The sequence below is a fragment of the Gymnodraco acuticeps genome, unplaced genomic scaffold (genome assembly GCF_902827175.1).
Source record: "Gymnodraco acuticeps unplaced genomic scaffold, fGymAcu1.1, whole genome shotgun sequence".
Taxonomy (NCBI): domain Eukaryota; kingdom Metazoa; phylum Chordata; class Actinopteri; order Perciformes; family Bathydraconidae; genus Gymnodraco; species Gymnodraco acuticeps.
Window position 1 is genome coordinate 945,228 of NW_022992265.1, and position 19,568 is coordinate 964,795.

Sequence of the window (19,568 nt, forward strand, 5' to 3'; positions counted from 1 at the left end):
CATCCACCAGCAACTAACTCCTAACACCACCTGCAGTATATCTCTCCCTGTTTTCACCGACCATCTCTCTCATTCTCTTTCAAGTTTCACACTTCCCTCTGCTGTTGTAATATGACCTCATCAGTAAATCCAAGCCATCTACCTGTCAGTTAGACCCTCTTCCTACCCCCCTGGTAAAAGCCTGTCTACCTTCATTGTCCTCCCTTATTACTGTCATCATACATTCCTCCCTCACCTCTGGTCTTGTTCCCTCACTTTTCAAATCAGCCGCCATCACGCCCATACTGAAGAAACCTGGTGCAGACCCCAACAACTTTAATAACTACCGTCCCATATCTAACCTACCATTTCTCTCAAAAATCCTGGAAAAAACGGTTGCATCCCAAATCCATACCCACTTGTCTGACAATAACCTGTACGAACAATTTCAATCTGGTTTCCGCCCCCATCACAGCACAGAAACAGCACTGGTGAAAATCACTAACGACCTCCTCATGGCAGCTGACTCCGGACTATTAACTATCCTCATCCTCCTTAATCTTAGTGCAGCTTTTGACACCATTTCCCACAGCATCCTCATTGACAGACTGACCTCCATCGGGATCACTGACACACCCCTCCTCTGGTTTAAATCATATCTCTCTGGCCGCACTCAGTTCATCCAACTCAAAACCTTCAAATCACAGCCACTTCCAGTCACGACCGGTGTTCCCCAGGGCTCTGTCCTGGGGCCTCTTCTTTTTATCATCTATTTACTTCCTCTTGGCAATATCTTCCGTAAACACAACACCACTTTCATTGCTACGCGGATGACACCCAGCTCTACTTGTCCTCCAAACCAACCACCATCCTCCCTCCATCCTCCCTGTCTGACTGCTTACAGGACATCAAATCCTGGTTCTCCTCTAACTTTCTCAAACTTAACGACAGTAAAACCGAGGTTCTCCTCATTGGCACAAAATCCACCCTAACCAAACCTGACAGTTTCTCCATTACTATAGACATTACATTACATTACATTTAGCTGACGCTTTTATCCAAAGCGACTTACAATAAGTACATTCGACCAGGAAGACACAACCTTGAAGAAAACAGAATCATATAAGTACATCAGGTTTCATAGAGCCAAACATTTCAAGTGCTACTCAACTGGCTTTAGGTAAGCCAGTCCTTTATTAGTATAAAAGTGCTTCGTTAATAGTTCTAATGCTCGAAGTGGAGTCGAAAGAGATGAGTTTTCAGTTTGACAACTCTTCAGTCTCCCCCTCCCCTCAGGTTAAGAGTCTGGGTGTCATCCTCGACGGCACACTTTCATTCAAATCTCACATCAGTAATATCACTCGGTCTGCCTATTTCCATCTACGCAACATCAACCGCCTCCGCCCGTCCCTTAACCCTAAAACCACCGCCATTCTTGTTCACACCCTGGTCACTTCCCGCATCGACTACTGCAACTCCCTTCTCTTTGGTCTCCCTCTCAAATCCATCCACAGACTTCAACTGGTTCAGAACTCTGCCGCCCGCATCATCACCAGAACCCCCTCCATTAACTACATCTCTCCTGTTCTTCAGCAGCTTCACTGGCTCCCCGTCAAATCCCGTATCGTTTTTAAGATTCTACTCCTCGTCTTTAAGGCCATCCATAACCTCACTCCTCTGTACCTCTCCGACCTCCTGCACATCAACACACTCATCCGCACACTCAGATCTTCTGCTTCCCTCAGCCTCACTGCACCCCCCTTCCGTTTAACCACCATGGGATCTAGAGCCTTCAGCCGCTCTGCACCCCGCCTCTGGAACTCCCTCCCACCTGACATCCGCAACACTGACTCTCTCCCCATTTTCAAATCACGCCTCAAAACATATCTCTTCACACTCGCATATCCACCCTGATCATTATCCATCACACATCCTCTATTTTATTTATTTTATTTGTTATATACTGCATTGTCTTGTTTATGTCTCTTATGCTGGTGTTAGGTATTGTGTATCTTGTTTTTTATGTGTTTGTACGGCGACCTTGAGCCTTGAAAGGCGCCTATATAAAATAAATGAATTATTATTATTAAGTTATACAAAGGTTTATTAAAAAAGAAGCAAGTTAAAACAGTTATATCAATGTTTATACCATTTAATCAATTCATTATTGCCTAAATGTATTTGTGATTGCCTAAATGTAATGGTATAACATGTAGTAGCCTAATGTAATGATGTATTATGCTATGGTATTATGAAAGAAATGCATTGGGCTTGGTGGATGATGATGATGATACATGCAGCACCGGAATAATGTCCAAAAAACATACAGTAACTTTTATTCCATGAATTCCCGCTCCTGCTCTGTGCCTGAGAGGCAGCAGTGAGACGGTCGGTGACGTTTCCGTGACGCAGGTTCAGCCTCCATCCCTGGTCGAGCCCACTGACAGAAAACACCACCTAGAAACGACGCGAGGCCTAGCGAGTTACGGAAATATGTAGTAAGCTCACACAGTTAAGCATATTTCGACAACTGGGGGTTTGGTGGAGCTGGTAAGTACACATTCTTAACATAAGGTTGATAAATAACTGTCATTGCGTTTTGCTGTGATTTAGCATTGGGGCTAACATTAGCCTAGCCTAGGTGACGACGGTGATGATGGCCGATGGATCCCGTTATATCCAGCTGCGGCGATGGCATCAGAATACTATTGCTGTATTTCAATATGCAGTCTGCTATTAAAACTGTATTCAGTTAAAAATCATCTAACAGATAATGTACGTAGCTTCTTACTATCGTTTTGATAAGAGGTCGTGTTGGCAAATGAAAGGTGAAGCTGCAGAAGTACGTTTGATATTCGTTGGGAAAATTCTACAGTGAAAGTAACCGCAGTGTTGGCCTACCCGGAATAGTCGAAACAGAAACAGACTTTAATTTCCAGACCCTAATGTTGCTAGCTAGTTGTTTCACAGCCAGTGTAACTCGCACATTTAAGCGATATTGATGTTGTAAACGCATTTAAAATATTCATTTCCTTGAACTTTGACGAGTAACTCTGTCTGAATCGTGCCCGTTTTAGCCTGCTCGCTAGCATGCTAACGGTAATGCTAATACATCTCAACCTCTTCCTCCATCAGCACTTTACTACGTTACATGAGAAGTTAACATGGGGGGCCATGATGATGAAGATATGCCATATGTTGTGAATAAACAAAAACACGACGAAGAGCTAAAGAACAAGCTGAATGACAGCAGTCACTGGTGCGAACAGGAGTCTACTGGCAACAATGCTAAGTGGGTTAAAGAAGGCCAGAACCAGCTGCGGAAAGTAGCTGAGAACCATCAAGACCAGGACCACAACTGCAACATCAGCCAGAATGGGAACAATGAGGACTTCCCGCATCAGAACACCACTCAGGAAGAACAGCAAGGAAACGAGGAGCAGAACAAGTCTCCCAAAATATCAATGACCCCTGGGCTCAGTCAGGAGGAGTCCAAGAAGCCACTGCTCATCGACACTGCAGAGTCTACAGAAGAGAAAGACAAAAAGAGAGAAGAAGATGATAAAGAGAAGACATCAGAGGAAGACGAAGATACATCAGGTGATACCAGAGAAGAGCTGGAGACAGAAGATGTGGAGTCTGAGAGAGAGGCCTCTGTTGTGGGGAGAAATCCCTGCCTCCTGTTCTCCAACATGAATGGGACACCCAATGAGGAAGAGGCCAGCTGGCCTCCACTGTCTCAGGACAACACCACTGACAGCACGCCAAATGGCAACAAGGGTAAATAGAAGTACATGTGTTGAAGTTTAGGCCACATATACAACATTTGACATGCCCAAATTAGCAGTTGTTTGTGAGCTTGCACATACAACCAGATGTATGGAAACAACCTCCCATTAGAGACCAAGAGCACACAGTGAAAACTTAACTATGGGCTTTGATAACACAAAAGTATGCACTGAGCATCACATAGATTACACAGGTTAGAAAAATGGGCAACACTTACCTTTTAGTTCACCTTTATAGCATTTCTAAGCATTATATCATATTTACCTGGTTTATTAAACTATAACTTAAAGGTGGGGTAGGTCATTTTGGAGAAACCAGCTTAAGAGCATTCCATGGAATATAACAAAGAGTGTATCTCAAGCCGGTTTCTCAAACTTACCTACCCCATCTTTAAGCATATATACAGTACGTGTATATTATTAATGTACTTTAAAACAACTACAACTCCTCTTGTGGTGTAGCACACACCAGAGGAGTTTTTTATTTTGACAAAAGAAAGACCTTGATGTCTTTATTACTGTGAAAGACCACATAACAGTGTGAAGGAAACCAATTATTAAATGTTTGTAAACCACTATGCTACATTGGGTTGCGTGCATCAAATGCATTGTATTCTTTAGGATCAAAAACACTTTTGGGTTTTATGTGCAATATATAGGCATATAGTTTCTATATTGAGCCATAGGCCCTCATTTCACCCAATTTAATTGCAATGTCTTTAAACTGATATATTGCCTTTTCATCCATGTGGTGGACTGGGTTTAACACTGACATCTACATTGGAGTGAATTCTGTTAGTATTCAGCATTATGATTGTAGTGTATATAGTACTGTTATTAGTTGAATATAACAATGTACAGTGGTAGTAATGATATAATCATCAGTATTTTATCTGTTTATTCGGTAATGTTGTTTAACTCAATACCCTGAAATATATTTAGTAGCAACAAAATATATCTGTGGTTCTTAATTGTTGGTGGAGGACTGCTGGCCACGGTGAATCGTTATCCCTGTGTTTTCATATCGCTTTGCAGACATCATATCTCACATTTTAAACATAAGCAATTTCAATGCTGTTTGTTTGTATACATACATTTATTTTTCAGAATCTTTGTTTTGTCCTCGTTATGATTCCATCTTTTTCAACCAGACATTGAACACTGTTCCCCTCTCGTGCTTCTCTTTGCTCCCCACCTTTCAGATCCCTTTTGGGACTCCAGTGCCTTTGAGACTGACACGGACCTGCCTTCAGGATGGATGAGGGTGCGAGACACATCGGGCACATACTACTGGCACATCCCCACAGGCACAACCCAGTGGGAGCCTCCTTCCCCCCTGGGTAAAGTTGGCGACTCCACGATGTCCTCCACTATGTCCCTGGAGACTACACCCTGCGAGGAGACTGAGGTGAGGTCTCACGCTAACTTTGCTTGGATAGGGGAAATGGCATGAGAGTCTGCAGACAATAATATCTCCTTTTTAATATTCCAGGAATCCTGGGCTCACCTTTCCAGCACGGATGAAGGAGTCGGTAAGGGGGAACTGTGGAATGTAAGTTGTGGCAAGAATTTAATATAGTGTTGTTTGTAGTGTAGTTGGATTGGATTGTTAATAAAAGATGTCCATTGGTAACTCGTTTCTGTTGTTTCTGTGTTTTCAGGAGGAGGGAGAGGTTGCATCTGATCAGAGCCTGAAGGAGTTTGAAGGGGCCACTCTACGCTATGCATCCATCAACCTGAAGTATGGGCTGTTAACATTTTTTGATAAATAATAGTTAGTATTTTATTGCCTGTTCTGTTCTTATTATCTTTCTGATCCTTATGTCCTTCTTTCTCTTGATAGTTACAATTGCTCCATGTCTGAGGAAGAAGAGAGGCTCGCTCCACTCTGCACAGATTTAGAAACTAAGGTAAATATGTGTTTGTGTTGTTGCTCTTGATACAAAAGACTGTTCACAGACCTGGTTTTTAAAACGGCTCTAAAACATTTACGATTGGTCAAATACAAAGGTGGCCATTCTTCCACAGGGGTTTGTAGTATGACTTAACTCATTAGTTCTTTCTCATCAGGAACTTAAAAAAAGCAAAAACACAACTTAAGACCAAAAGAGGCCTTTTTTCTTGCTTTTGTACGTTTGTAGCCAAGCAAGCATATTTTTGTCAATGAAGTAACCAAAAGACTGAAGAGTTGTAAACATGTGGAAATAAGCAGCATGAACTCAACAAAAGGCCAGTATTCTGACTCGATGGTTCTTAACCTCCCCGTTCTGTCCTGTTTTTGCTAACGTGCTGCATTTGTGTATTGTCAGTGTTTTGCAGTGCGTTCCCTGGGCTGGGTGGAGATGTCAGAAGAGGACATGGTGCCTGGAAAGAGCAGTGTTGCTGTCAACAACTGCATCAGGCAGCTCTCCTATCACAAACACAACCTCCATGACACTGCTGGGATCTGGGGAGAGGTGAGGGGATGTTACTATTCCTGTGATGTCCACTGTGATATAGATGGTTTTGAAAATGACATTTACTCATCAATCTCTCTACATTTGATATGGGTAGGATGTCTACATCAAAAACAATTAGTATTTAGTAGTGATTGCGAAACAAATTGACGTTATTTCCTCTCAGGTGCTTTTGAGTCGTTTAAGTTTTCTTTGATAAATCCATAGTGGAATTGAAGCAAAATAACTCAAATCAGAAAAAGGCATTTTCACATGTTGTGTCAGACTGTATCAAGTGAGAGATAAAGAAATGGTATTACTCCGGAGGATCCTTTCTATAATGTTTTCAGACATGATAATAACAATCTGAGCCTGTGAGTGACCAAACCAGCCCTTAAGTGGAGGGACTTTGATGATGTGCAATTGCCCCGAGAAATGACATCACAGCTGGTTTAGCGGCTGCTGTCAAAAGCTTTCTCGCTCGATACCGGTGCAATTTCTCAAATTGCTCTCCCCATTAGTCATTTAGACAAAAAAAACACGGGTAAATGGGGTCCAGGTTGGAAAACATCAGTCACTCTTTAATAGCAGTGCGAAATGACTCTTGATAGTTGAAATGTTTCTAAGCCAGGCTGCTCATACTAAGAGGTTGTGTGTGTGGTCTCAGGGTAAGGACATGCTGATGGTTCTGGAGAACGACACGATGAACTTGATCGACCCTCTGGGCCAGACTCTGCTTCACACTCAGCCCATCGGCAGCATCCGTGTGTGGGGTGTTGGCAGAGACAACGGCAGGTCAGTAAACACAGGACAGAATGAAGATGCCCCAACTATACACGGCTTATTTGTCTAACTTTGAACAACTGCTTTTTAAAACCTGTTTTATGTCATTTCGAATTGTACTTTTACATAATTCATATATTTTTATTTGCATTGGGGCGGAAAAAAGGTTCTACTCATACTGCAGTTCACATTTTTCATTTGTCTTAAAATGCTCAGCTAACAGAAAACATATATCAAATGAGTTTACTTAAATTAGAAAACAAATGGCCCTTAACCCTTTTCGCTTACAATTAACTGCACGGTCATGTTTTTGTCCCAAATTGCATGGGATTAGCATAAAGAGGACATGTATGAAGGGGACATTAAAGTGGCTATCCATGAACTACATTTTCATTCAAATATTCTGGTGAGACGTCAAGGGACCTTTTTTAAAATCAAAATATAGGACTCCTTATTTTTAAGTAGTTTCATATGATGATTTTAGGATCATTTTGATGGCTTCTGACTTCTTATGTTTGGACCACATACATTTCTCCCTCAGTTGAATGTTCTGCTTTTATCCTGTTGGGATGGTTTATTCCTGTTTAAACTAATACAACGCCTTTTGTGATCATGACTCATGTCCCAGAGGCTTGGTATTCCTCATCCTGCATGACGTGCACTTTGTTCTCCTGCGTGCACTCTTTCTGTTGCTCGCTGCTGCCCTCTGCTGGATCGATAGGAGCATTGCAGCCAAAGCTAACCTGACTGTTTCTGCCTGCTTTCTGTCTCTGTTCTCTAACAATGGTGTTTTTTCTTTCATGCTGCATTTTCCACCATGAACAGGGAAAGGTACACGTCAACAATTACCATTTAAATCTTTATAATAATTATAGTTTAGTCCTGTTGTGTGTGTGTATCTGTTCAAAAGCATATATTTCTACACGTCTGCTGTGTTAATGATTCCCTGTGTAAATGTGACCTTTTCCATCTGATATCACCTGCAGGGATTTTGCCTATGTGGCTCGAGACAACCTGACTCAGGTTCTGAAGTGTCATGTTTTCCGCTGCGACTCACCTGCCAAGAACATCGCCACCAGCCTGCATGAGATGTGTTCAAAGGTCAGCCACCATCTCATATCATTTTGGACCATGGTGAATTCAGTGCAATGTCAACCATGAATTCTGTACTCGGAATTCACATATCTTCCTTGCCTTCATTTTTAGATAATGCTGGAGAGAAAGGCGAACAAACCGGGGCTGAGCCGGCTGAGCTCTGACCCGAATCAACCTGTCATCCCCATTGAAGGTAAAGAACCTTTAGGGTTTTCACACTTTGATATAAATCAGAGTGTAGAAATAGATCTCTAATCTTTCCATCTTACTCAACAGAGTTTCCTGCTCCGAAAAACGAGCTCTTCCAGCGCTTCCATGTTTATTACCTTGGTTGTCACTTTGTGGCAAAGCCAGTTGGTAAGAAACACCTTCACACATTTAATGATTATTTTATTACTTCAGCTATCTTTAAATCATGACTGTAATTTGTGTGTCCTAATCTATAATGTGATTTTGTTATGTGCTTTGGGTATGTCTCATGTTCACGTCCCTCAGGTATGGATATAATTAATGACTCGCTCGAGGCAGCAGTTATTGGAAAAGATAAAAATGAGTGGACTGCTGTCTCTGTGAATATCGCACCAGCCACGCTCACGATACTTTCAAAACAGGTAACTGATATTATTTATTAGTTTTTTTAATAAGGAGCTAATCTGTCATGATGATTTGCTTTAGGGCATTAACACTTAATAAACTCAAAACCTAATATTTTGAAATGGAGGTGGAAATAAGCCTGTCTTTTATGTTTAACCACTTAAAGGTCTCCTATCATGCTAAATGCTTTTTTTAATGTCCTTTATACATAAATATGTGTCCCCGGTGTGTCAGGGAACTCACAAAGTGTCAGAAAACAAAACCCTCTCTCTTTTCCTCCGTACCCAAATCTCTAAAAACGCAGGTACAACAGAGCTGATCTAGATCTGCGTCCGATATGACGTAAATGACGTCATATCGGACATGTGGACCCACGGCCCGATCAGAATCAATGCGCGACGTGTTTTGGAAGTAATATGGTCTTTGTTTATATTAGCAAGTATCGCTAACACTCAGAGCTAAGCTGTACTGAGAGAGAGTATGTGTAAAAAAGCAGAAAAAAATAAATAATTAACTCACCTTGTGGTAAACCCGCAAGAGTAAAAGCATTTGAGCTCCATACTGTTTCAGAAATAATCCTTGAAGTGGTTTGGAACATGATATGGCGTTTAATCACGGCAGCATTTAGATGTACCTCGTAGAATTCTGAGCAGGCACAAGCTCCACCTTCTTTTTTTTCTTTTTCCAAACTAAAGACCCCGAACCTGTAGTTCTCTAACAGGGCTGGAATAGAGGAATATGAGGGATGTCTAAAATGCATGATCTGTTTGGTATTTTGAGCAAAACACATCATAGACATGTTTTTTATATATTTGTATCTGAGACCCATAATATATTCCTAAAAATTGCACAATAGGAGATCTTTAAACGGTAATATTGTGTTATTGATTGTAATCGGTTTATCATTACTGATTATATCATTTTTTTAATGTCTGCGAATAACCTGGAACAATCTCATTTATAATTAAAATAATTTACTGTCATTTGTATGTCTACCTCCAGACTGAGGACGTGCTGTCAGAGTGCAGGGTGCGTTTCCTCTCCTTCATGGGTGTGGGAAAGGACGTCCACAGCTTTGCTTTCATCATGGCCGAGGGTCCCGGAGATTACACCATCCACATGTTTTGGTGCGAACCCAACGCGGCCAGTCTGAGTGAGTCCGTACAGGCTGCCTGCATGGTGAGTTCCAAACAAAAACATGTACAGGTGGAGAGATGACATGGAGATGTAAAAAAGGTTGAATTCTTTCAACACTGGCTGACATGTGAATCACCATTGTGAACGCACACCATTCATGCTGAGTGTGTTTTCTTTCCATAGCTTCGTTACCAGAAATGCTTGGATGCCCGTCCGCCCAGCCTGGCCTATTGCCTCCCCACCCCCCCCGCTGACTCGGTGGCCCGCCGGGTGAAGAAGGGGGTCCAAAGTCTGCTGGGCAGCTTTAAGAGCTACAGGTCAGGCCCCCAGTCCCCCTGAGTTGGAGTGAAGAGGATCCAAACACAAGGTCCATCACCACAGCCCCTTCTCACTCTCCCTCTCTCACCCTTCTACCACAGTTTCGCCTTACGAGCGTTTCACTTGTCTAGTCACTAGTCTAGTGCGTGGAGTAGTTTGTTGGGAAAATATGTGTGAAAAGATTGCATTTATTGGCTGTTTTGAACTCCCATCTCCAAACAGATGAAACCCAAGCATCTTTTGTTTTTTCTTTCCTGGGATTCTTTCTGTGAGTCTTAACTATTTTTGTGTTTTAACAGAAACAATGCTATGAATGTTGGATTATGGATGTAATATATATATATATATACATGCAGATGCTAGAATTTGCTTGAAAATGAGGTTGCTAGATTCTCTCACAGAAATCATTCCCCTTTCCTCCTTGGTGCAACGTTCATCTCTAACACTCCTATTTTTTTACTACTGTCACAAAGTCGTTGTCAGTACCCTAATAATGATTTCCTAAAACACCATTGCACCGCTCTCTCCACCACCCTAGGTTGTAATACAAGCGCTGTAGGTAGTATGACCCTGACCCTCCCAAACTATGTGTTTTAGTCTTCCAAAGAACTGTATGGTCATCTGTCACATAGTGAGCAGCCACTGAGTGTAGTGTGTTCCTCATACATTCTGCATGGACATTTGCAAGTTCAGTGCTAGTGTGCAATAATCAGATGTTCCTGTATGGTGTGTGGTGATATGACGGCTGCCTTGCGATTCATTTGTTCACTTTAAATGAGAGAGTCTGGCCATATTGAGCGTGAGGCCAACGGAACAAAAGAGCCATGTCGAAAACCATTATTGTGTGCTAGAAATAATAGTGATGTAAGAAATACAACCTCATGGTTTTCACACAGCCGTTTACCATCAACAACTACTGAATAGTACTGTAGAAACTCACCACAAGCTGCATGTTTTGATAGCTCAGAGTTCTCACTGCTCGCAGCAGTTTAGTGCTTAAGACCCATCAATGTATCCTGTAAATTCCTTCTGTGTTTCCGTACGGTAGGAGGAGGCTGGAGTTGACGTGTTGTTTCGTGTTTCATAGGCATGTCACTCTAGTAAGTGTCAGTGTTTATCATAAGCTAGCGGTAGAAAGTTAGACTTCCTGTCGGATCCTTCAGACTGAAAAGATGAGAGCAGGTTATAATGTTTGTATTTACAGTTTGTGTATATGGCAAACCTAGAGATTATTTCTCCACTGGTTTACATTTTTATTTGTATTTCCTTGGCCACATTTTGGCCCCGGGCCACTTGATCTAATGTATTTTTTATTGTGTCCACACATTACAACGTACACGATTAAGATGATATAAACATTAATTTGTTAGATTTACTTTTTTATAAAGAAAACACTAATTAACCAAGTTGTATGCTATCTTTATGTGTCCGTCAGTGATCGATACTGTATGTAGCACAATAGTAATAGTCATCTCTAATATTAAAGATGCAGTTTGTAAGATATTTGTTAGCTACTTACTCCTCAGGCTAGCTGACTCCACTACATAGAGATACAAATACCTCTACAAAACCACATCACTCAATTAATTAAAACACATTATGGAAAGGAATGTATTTACATGCATAGAAAATACAGCGTTGTATTTAAAAAAACAAACATGCATTTATGAATGTTAAGAAGTGACACGTCTTGTTAAATGAGTGTAAGTGGTGCATAATGATACATCTATGGTCTAAAGTAGGAGTCTAGTCTTTTTAAAAATACGTTTTTCGTCTCAACTAACATCAGTCAGCATTTGAATTGTTCACAACCTTTAAACTTTCACAATGTTTTGTTTGAAAAAACACTCATTTGATATTATTTTATATTAAAACAAAGCTGAAATCAAAATTGTGCTTAAAAGAGTAACATGTCTGGTACTTGTATAAACTTATGTTTGAAACATTGATTGGAAACAAATGAAATAGATACCCACTTTCTAAATATTTTAGAAATATTCACTAAACACTAAAACCCAAAATCTCTTACCAACTGCTTCTTTAAATGTGTAAGATATAACACTAATGAAACGTAGTCTCATTGCCTCATATTACTGCCATGTCACTCCTGTGTCACCTGGAGTTACGTTTGCTTTTTCCCAGTCAGTGGCAACACGAGTTTAAGAACATTAGCAGATTAATTTATTTCTGTTCATGTAAATTAGGTGTATAAAATGTATGTATATAAAAGTCACTGCACAATAAATGTGAACATATCATACCTGGTTTTCTTGTGGTCTTTTTATATCCTGGCAGTTTGTGCTTGTGTGAAGCTAAGTGGGTCTGAAGAGATTGGTTTCCAAAGGGCAGTCTGGATCCGATAGCCTGAAGATGTCTCCTTTGGTTTCCGGTTTGTGACAGAAGCTGCTGCTTCTTTTTTTTCAGTTAATGGTTTTATCTGTCATTTCCAGCTTTTCCATTAAAATGTAAAAGAAGCCTCCATGGCTGGCTCTTTTGCATATGCATTAAACCAGCTGACACCAGATTTACCATATGTATTGACAGACCAGCCTCTCGGAGCATGAACAGAAAATGCAAACCCCCCCCCAAGTCACCTGTTCAGGTCATATCGGCACCGCTGCCCCAACCATGTGAGTTCAAAAGGAAGGGAAGGACTGGTTATTGTTTCCCTAAGAGATGGCTTTTGGAGATGAAAGCTGCACATCAAGTGGAATCCGCGGCGGTAATAATTGGCTCCACCATTTCCACAGAAATATGAGGACTGCCCTGCCAGCGGGACCCTGAGCAGCGGGACAGATCAAGGCTCGGCTATAATCGCTTTCTTTTGAAGACAGACAGGGACCCCTGTGCCAGCTGACATATTGACTTCAGTTTGTATAGATGAAATATCGCGGTCCACTGTCTGTCCGGTTGCATCATGTGTGTCAAACATATCAGGGGTGAATTCTTAAAACGGTAACAATTGTTTTGTGTTACTCTGCAGATACTGCTCGAGTTCATACCACAGGGAGGCAATGTGCACTTTTACCATTTCCACAGATAATGGCTCATATTCACACTGACAGTGTCAGTTTAGTTGGTACACCCAGCCAGGGCCGCCCCTGGCCAACTTGGGGCCCCAAGCGACATTGTGAGATGAGGCCCCCCCCCCAACCGACAGGAGTGAACTTTTTTTTTTGGAAACAAAGTAGGCTACTTTGCAAATATAATTCCTGTTTATTATTATTATTATCAACGGTTACTTTTGTATACAGTGAGGTAAATGGTAAATGTGCATGCATGTCGTTCAGTATGGGTTTACAGGTGAATTTTGCATTTCCTGCCAAATACTAGCCTCAAAAAGATAAAAACATAATTAATGCAAATAAACTACTTCTACTAATAATGATAATCATAATCAATTCAATAATAAAAATACTATATTGTTTTATTATAATATAGTTGTATAGTCAAGACAAAACATGCTTATGACATGCTCAAAAACTGATATTTCTTAAATCTGTATTCAAATGTAGTTCCCTCTGTCAGCAATGTATCAACAACTACACACACATTTCTATCAGTATTTCTCTGTGTTGTGGTTGACATGATGATGACTGTTAGGAGTTAAGAGGAGAGGCTGAGCATCACCATGAAATGTGCAAATTGACATAAAAATGAATAAAGGGGGAAAAAATGCTCCATGTTTTTTAGGCTGTAAACTTTAACTGTTATGTAAGCCAACTAGACAGACATTGTATCTCTCTTCCTCCTGTACATTAGCAGATAAAAGGCATAACATAATGAATGAATGGTAAATAAAGAATGCTGGAAATAACTGCATCTCCATTAGCCATATGCTCTGCAGAGACTGCCTTCTTCATGTCGTGAATTGCAGCTGATGTTTTAAGATGGCAATTGGCAATTTGACTTATACAACATTCGTAAGTTGTACATTTGACTCATACAATAACCCACCTTCGAGTGATGCGCTAGTTTCTTCATGTTTTGTTTTTTGCGCCGGACTGAAACTGTCTTTTCACCGACATCTCTTCACCTGCACTAGTGGCCGTATCAAAGCCGTGATTGGTCAGATGTCGATTCATTGCAACGGTGTCGGGTTACAAACGTGCTCCTCTTGTCACCTCTCACGGCCCGTCCACACAGCGGCGTGTGCCGCACTCTGACTCTCGCGGGGGGTGCGCGGAGAACTGAGCGGAGAACTGCGCACAGCAGCTGAGGCCCTCTGTGCAAGGCGGGGCCCCATGCAGCCTGCGTGATTGGCCTGTAGGGAGGGGCGGCCCTGCACCCAGCTCAAACTAATTCATTCTTGACAAAAAAACAAAACATATAAATGTTATGTTAAGGTTTTAGTGAAAATGATTTGGTACTTTTAGTTGTAGTTAGAATCATCTGCATTAACGGCAGTGAGCAACACGTACACCATCCAGAGGCTGAGAGGATCTCGACTAAAGAATCGATATCACATTTTCCCTCTCGCAACCTTTAGTTTTACTTAAACGCTAAAAGAAAGTACTATGGTGATTGCTACATTGAATTTGTTTTGAAATGTTGACTTTAATAAATGTATTATTTAAACAAATTACACAATTGTATTAGGTTAGTTGAAAGCAATAATATTAAATTTAAATTAAACAAATGATAGTTTCACCTTTAAAGGGGACCTATCATGCAAAATGCACTTTGTGATATGTGATATCGGAAATGGGGACCCACGGCCCTATCAGAAACGTTGCTATCAGAAACAATGTGCAACGTGTTTTGGAAGTAATATGGTCTTTGTTTACATTAGCAAGCATCGCTAACACTCGGAGCTAACGCTGGAGAGAGCATCATGTGTCAAAAAAATCAATAAATAATAAAAAAGGAACTCACCTTGTGGTAAACCTGCAAGAGAAAAAGCATTTGAGCTCCATACTGTTTCAGAAATAATCCTTGATGTGGTTTGGAACATGATTGTGTTTAATCATGGCTGCATCTGCAGGGTAACTCTGAGCAGGCATTAGCTCCCCCTCCTCTTTTTTTTTCAAGCTAAGGACCCGGAACCTGCACTTCTCTAACAGACCTGAAACAGAGGGATATGAGGGATGTCTAAAATGCATGATCTGTTTGGTATTTTGAGCAAAATACATCACATACATATTTTTATATATCTGAGACCCATAATATATAGGAGAACTGTAATACTATTGCTTTCAACTAACCTAATACATTTATGTGGAACCTGTTGACATAATACACTTAATTAAAGTCAATGTTGAATTATTTCAGTGTATTTGGAATTGTCAACCGTACACAGGCTCCTCTGCTGACGATGTTTATCCACCACTGTTGTTTGGACTAAAATAAACAACACACTAATGCTAAATTGAACTTGTTGGCTTGTGTTCAGGGCCAATTAGCTCATGTCAGCGTGCCAACACCTTATTGTGAACATAGCAGACATTTTACCTGCTAAACAACAAAACGTTTTGATACAGTATTCTGGGAAATTATACTTGAATGTGCATGTACTGAATGTTTAATGGGATTGGTACACAGCTTGACATCTTTTGGAATGTATCCTTATCATTACCCGGTTAAGAGATGTGTTTATTTAACTGTGCTCATTCTGGGGCTTTGATGCTGTTATTTTATACTGAGTTTATAATATTTGGTCCACTTCATTTATATCAGGTGGAGACAAAGAGTGTTTACAGAAACACACAGTGGTTGTGTACAGTCCTGTATTATGAATGCGCGCCGGTGGCGTGTTTACAGACACCCATGCCCTGAATCCCTTTGTCTCCTCTGTATTCGGATGCTTGTTATTCTGAGCAGTGTGTGTTTCGATGTATCTCTGAAGCCATATTTATGCACTCCTTTTTTTCCTGGTGTCAATCACAATTTACATAGGTCGGCCCATGGAGAAACTAATCACAATTATAATTATTCCTATAGCCTAATTATGCATATGGCATTTGTTTAATGGAGATTTATTTAGAGTAATGAATGTGTAGTCTTGTGGAACATTGCTTTTCCTCTCGGTGAGGAGGAGAGGAGTTGCATCTCCTCCGCTTGGCTCTTCAATCTAATCACCAATCTCAGGCTAGATAAAAGAGCCGGTGCAAGCTCCGTCTTCACCCTGGTATCAAGGTCTGAGAGAGATGATAGGATTCCCTGCAGGGCACAGCCTTCTTTGACTCATTCAGATTGCAATAGTACACCTCTTTGAACGGGGATTCTCATATCCTCTGCAGCCTCTATTCCTACACTGCTTATCCACTACAATTCCTGGTGTTTTTTTATATATATTTCGCCCGATTTCTGTTTCTTGTCCATCAGGGAGGACGACAGCTAGTGCTGAGCTTGGCCACAGCAAATTAAACTCAACCACAGGAGTTGGGAAACTACAAAGGAAGGGATATTACTTTTCTTGAAAGTATTACAAGAAAACAATCCCTGCGTTCACGATCCTAGAAAATCCACAATAGTAAGAGATGCATTACAACACATATAATGACAGGTGTTGGAGAATACACAACAGACAATACAGACGCAAAACACAAATGTTGGTACAATCTCTATTAATGCCCTGAGCCATTCATTTAGGGATTAAGCGGTCTAATCTCACAATGTTCAGAAATTCATTCTCTCCCAAATAACAATGATTGCTTTGCCAGTGGGAGCAGCCAGCAGCCCACTGGTTTCTGGGTAATCGTTCTGCAGGGCTCCTCCAGCCATCCCAGCAGCCCGGGGACGGTTAAGGAGCCGTTCAGCGTGCACACACACACACACACACACACACACACACACACACACACACACACACACACACACACACACACACACACACACACACACACACACACACACACACACACACACACACACACACACACACACACACACACACACACACACACACTGAGAGCAAGCCCTGTCTTCACTGACCCTGCTGTCGTCAAGCATGATGATGCATGACAATGTAAACAAACCACACATATGCCACAAAACATTTTCAATATATCATGTTATATTTTAAGAGTACCATTTACTTATAAAGCAGCAAAGCAAAGTATGTACCTCCTTTGCTTGACCACATTGTACAACTATTTAATTACAGGTCAAAAACATAAAGTACTTAGGGATTGAATAATATTGTTATTGATATGATCTCAGAATCTAATGTTTCTATCACTTAAACCCACTGGATATTTCTTTGAGAGAAGGAGAATACATTTAATGCAAACATCTTTACATTGATATCAGGGTAAAAATATGGCAGTATATGATATTGGAAAGAAATAATCTGAGAGTGAAGTCTTTCTAAAGAACTCTGGGACCATTTTTAAAAAATCATTTGTGCGTGTGAGGACACTGAATGCTCATCTTTATCTACGCATGCTGTCTTTGGCTGCAGTATTACCATTCTTTTCTGCAGTTTTGGTATATCATAATTATGTTTCTCATGAAAAGAGAAATGCATTTTGTGGAAAAAAATGGACTAAAGATATTTAATGGGTCTTTGCAGAAGTTACCTCTAAAATAATCTTTTTAGAGTTTATAAAAAGAGCTCTTTGCAAACATCCCATGAAGTGAAATGCCTATGAGTGTGCCGACAAGATGCCAATATGAGACACTGACAAGTCTTTCTGTTCAGAGACAAATCTACATCCCTGCCTGCCCCCCCCCCCCCCATTATCCAATCAGTAGTTTCTATTAAAATGTGTCAAATTCCATAATGGAGTATTTTCTATGAAGAACAGACCTGCCATGCTGGCAATGGTCTTTTTGGGGCACTGCCAAATCACTGTACTCATTAATCGATAGACTTGTAGACAGACAGCCAATTCATATTCCTACTGAGATGATCAGGCTGAAATGTTCAACGATTGGAGTTAGTGGGAAATGACATGTCTCATTACACATATAGATGAAACACTCAGTGTTACAGAAATTGTTACCGACACATCATTTTGAATGTTTCCTCATTTCCAGATAGTCAAATGATCCCAGATTCACTTTTTGAACTTCAAAGGAGAAGTTAAACATTTTAGGGAAATTAACTTTTTAGCTTGATTCGATTCATATTTATTTTAAATGGACAGGTTACAAGAGTGGTTTCAATCTTCTCATGTAACTAAAGTCATTTAGTTTATTTCCCAAAAAGTAAAAATATTCCTTTTACTCTCTGTAGCTGCAGTGTTGCTACAGTCGAACCGATCCCATGCAGATATAAACAGTTGGTGTTGCAGATGTACAGATTAAGAGAAAGAATAATTAATAAACAAGTCTCCCTAAGAAGACAACAACTTCTCCTGCGAGTCTCTCCACAGACCCCACAAACCTGACGGCCCAAACCCTCCCAAGGCATACTGCAGCAAATTGCATCGTTACTTTGCAAATTTGCACAAGCAATCAACTCAATCTCACTTGGGGTACCAATCTGACAACAGGAATGATTAGAATCCAGGGCGGCTAGCCGCTCGCCACTTGGGACCGAGATGAGAGCGGAATTACAATGAAGCCTGAAATTGTGTGCTTTTGTTACCTCCCTGTGTTCCTGTCCTCTCTCCATCCTCCCTTTCCCACATGCCCCCACCGTCTGTCTCCTCTATTCTATCCTTTGGAGATGTGGTAACAAGGTGTGACTGTTAGAGACAAAGCCAAAGGGCAATTCTCTAGGATGGGAGACCAGAAATAGCTCTTGTCCAGTCTTTTTTGTTTGCACAGATTTATCATTAAAAATCCTGATTTGGGAAATGGAAAATGCAAGGTTTTTGTGATGAAGGATTAGAGATCACGGCCTTTCATGCAGCACTCCTGGACAGGAAGTGCTTTAAAAGAGGAATGCATACTTCATCATACCGGCAAGAGGGGCAGCATAGTCAAATTCCCTTTAGGTTTGGACAAAAAAACATTCAAATGACCTCAGCAATTGTAGCGAAATGCAAAGGGCAGAGGCCCCCCTCAACTTGCTTTATATCTATCAGTTTCTCCTCACATGTTGCTTGCAAGAGAAGGGTTGAGGGGGGTGAAATGACCTGCCGGGAGCTGAGGGGAGGAGAAGCAGGCTGTTGATTCTCATTTCACCGTTCCCATCTCCCATCAGGATTGTCTGAGACATAGATAAATACTGCCAGCACTGCAATTTATAAGCTGTGCAGCAGACACAATTTCACCCATTACCTGACTGACTCAAAAGTCCAACACGCTTGAGTCCCCTGCATACAGAGTGCTGTGATTTCAGATGCTTCTGCCTTTCTTCTGTTCTCCCTTTGCCTTTCCTCTACCGCTCTCTTGTCAACACCACAGGGGGCAAGGGAACTCTCAAACCCTGAACACCTATTTTTTTTAAACTACAACAGTGATGTGCTTCTGTCATGTGTTTGTTTTGCATGTCTGTTTATTTTCTTGTGCACTAATTTGCATAAATTGGACGGCCAATCAGAGTGAG

The 19,568-nt window shown here is 41.0% G+C and overlaps 1 protein-coding gene across 2 annotated transcripts; it reads left to right on the plus strand.

Moving 5' to 3' along the window:
• The first annotated feature begins 2,378 nt into the window (after positions 1-2,378).
• On the plus strand, positions 2,379-12,389 carry apbb1 (amyloid beta (A4) precursor protein-binding, family B, member 1 (Fe65)). 2 transcript variants are annotated; one of them, XM_034207191.1, is made up of 15 exons: positions 2,379-2,529; positions 3,115-3,759; positions 4,970-5,175; positions 5,260-5,319; positions 5,429-5,508; positions 5,611-5,677; positions 6,077-6,223; positions 6,870-6,997; positions 7,811-7,816; positions 7,972-8,086; positions 8,192-8,273; positions 8,357-8,437; positions 8,576-8,691; positions 9,677-9,853; positions 9,995-12,389. In XM_034207191.1, exons 2-15 carry the CDS (start codon positions 3,144-3,146, stop codon positions 10,148-10,150), a joined length of 2,037 nt encoding a protein of 678 aa, XP_034063082.1. In that variant the 5' UTR covers positions 2,379-2,529; positions 3,115-3,143; the 3' UTR covers positions 10,151-12,389. The 2 variants fall into 2 exon arrangements, with proteins under 2 accessions (XP_034063082.1, XP_034063083.1); XM_034207192.1 differs by lacking the exon at positions 7,811-7,816.
• Positions 12,390-19,568: the final 7,179 nt, after the last annotated feature.

Excerpts from the sequence above, each read along its gene's own strand:
- apbb1 (XM_034207191.1), top strand. The coding sequence starts at position 3,144 with ATGGGGGGCCATGATGATGAAGATATGCCATATGTTGTGAATAAACAA. Across the intron at positions 3,760-4,969 it reads CACGCCAAATGGCAACAAGG|ATCCCTTTTGGGACTCCAGT; the intron begins GTAAATAGAAGT and ends CCCACCTTTCAG. Across the intron at positions 5,320-5,428 it reads GTAAGGGGGAACTGTGGAAT|GAGGAGGGAGAGGTTGCATC; the intron begins GTAAGTTGTGGC and ends CTGTGTTTTCAG.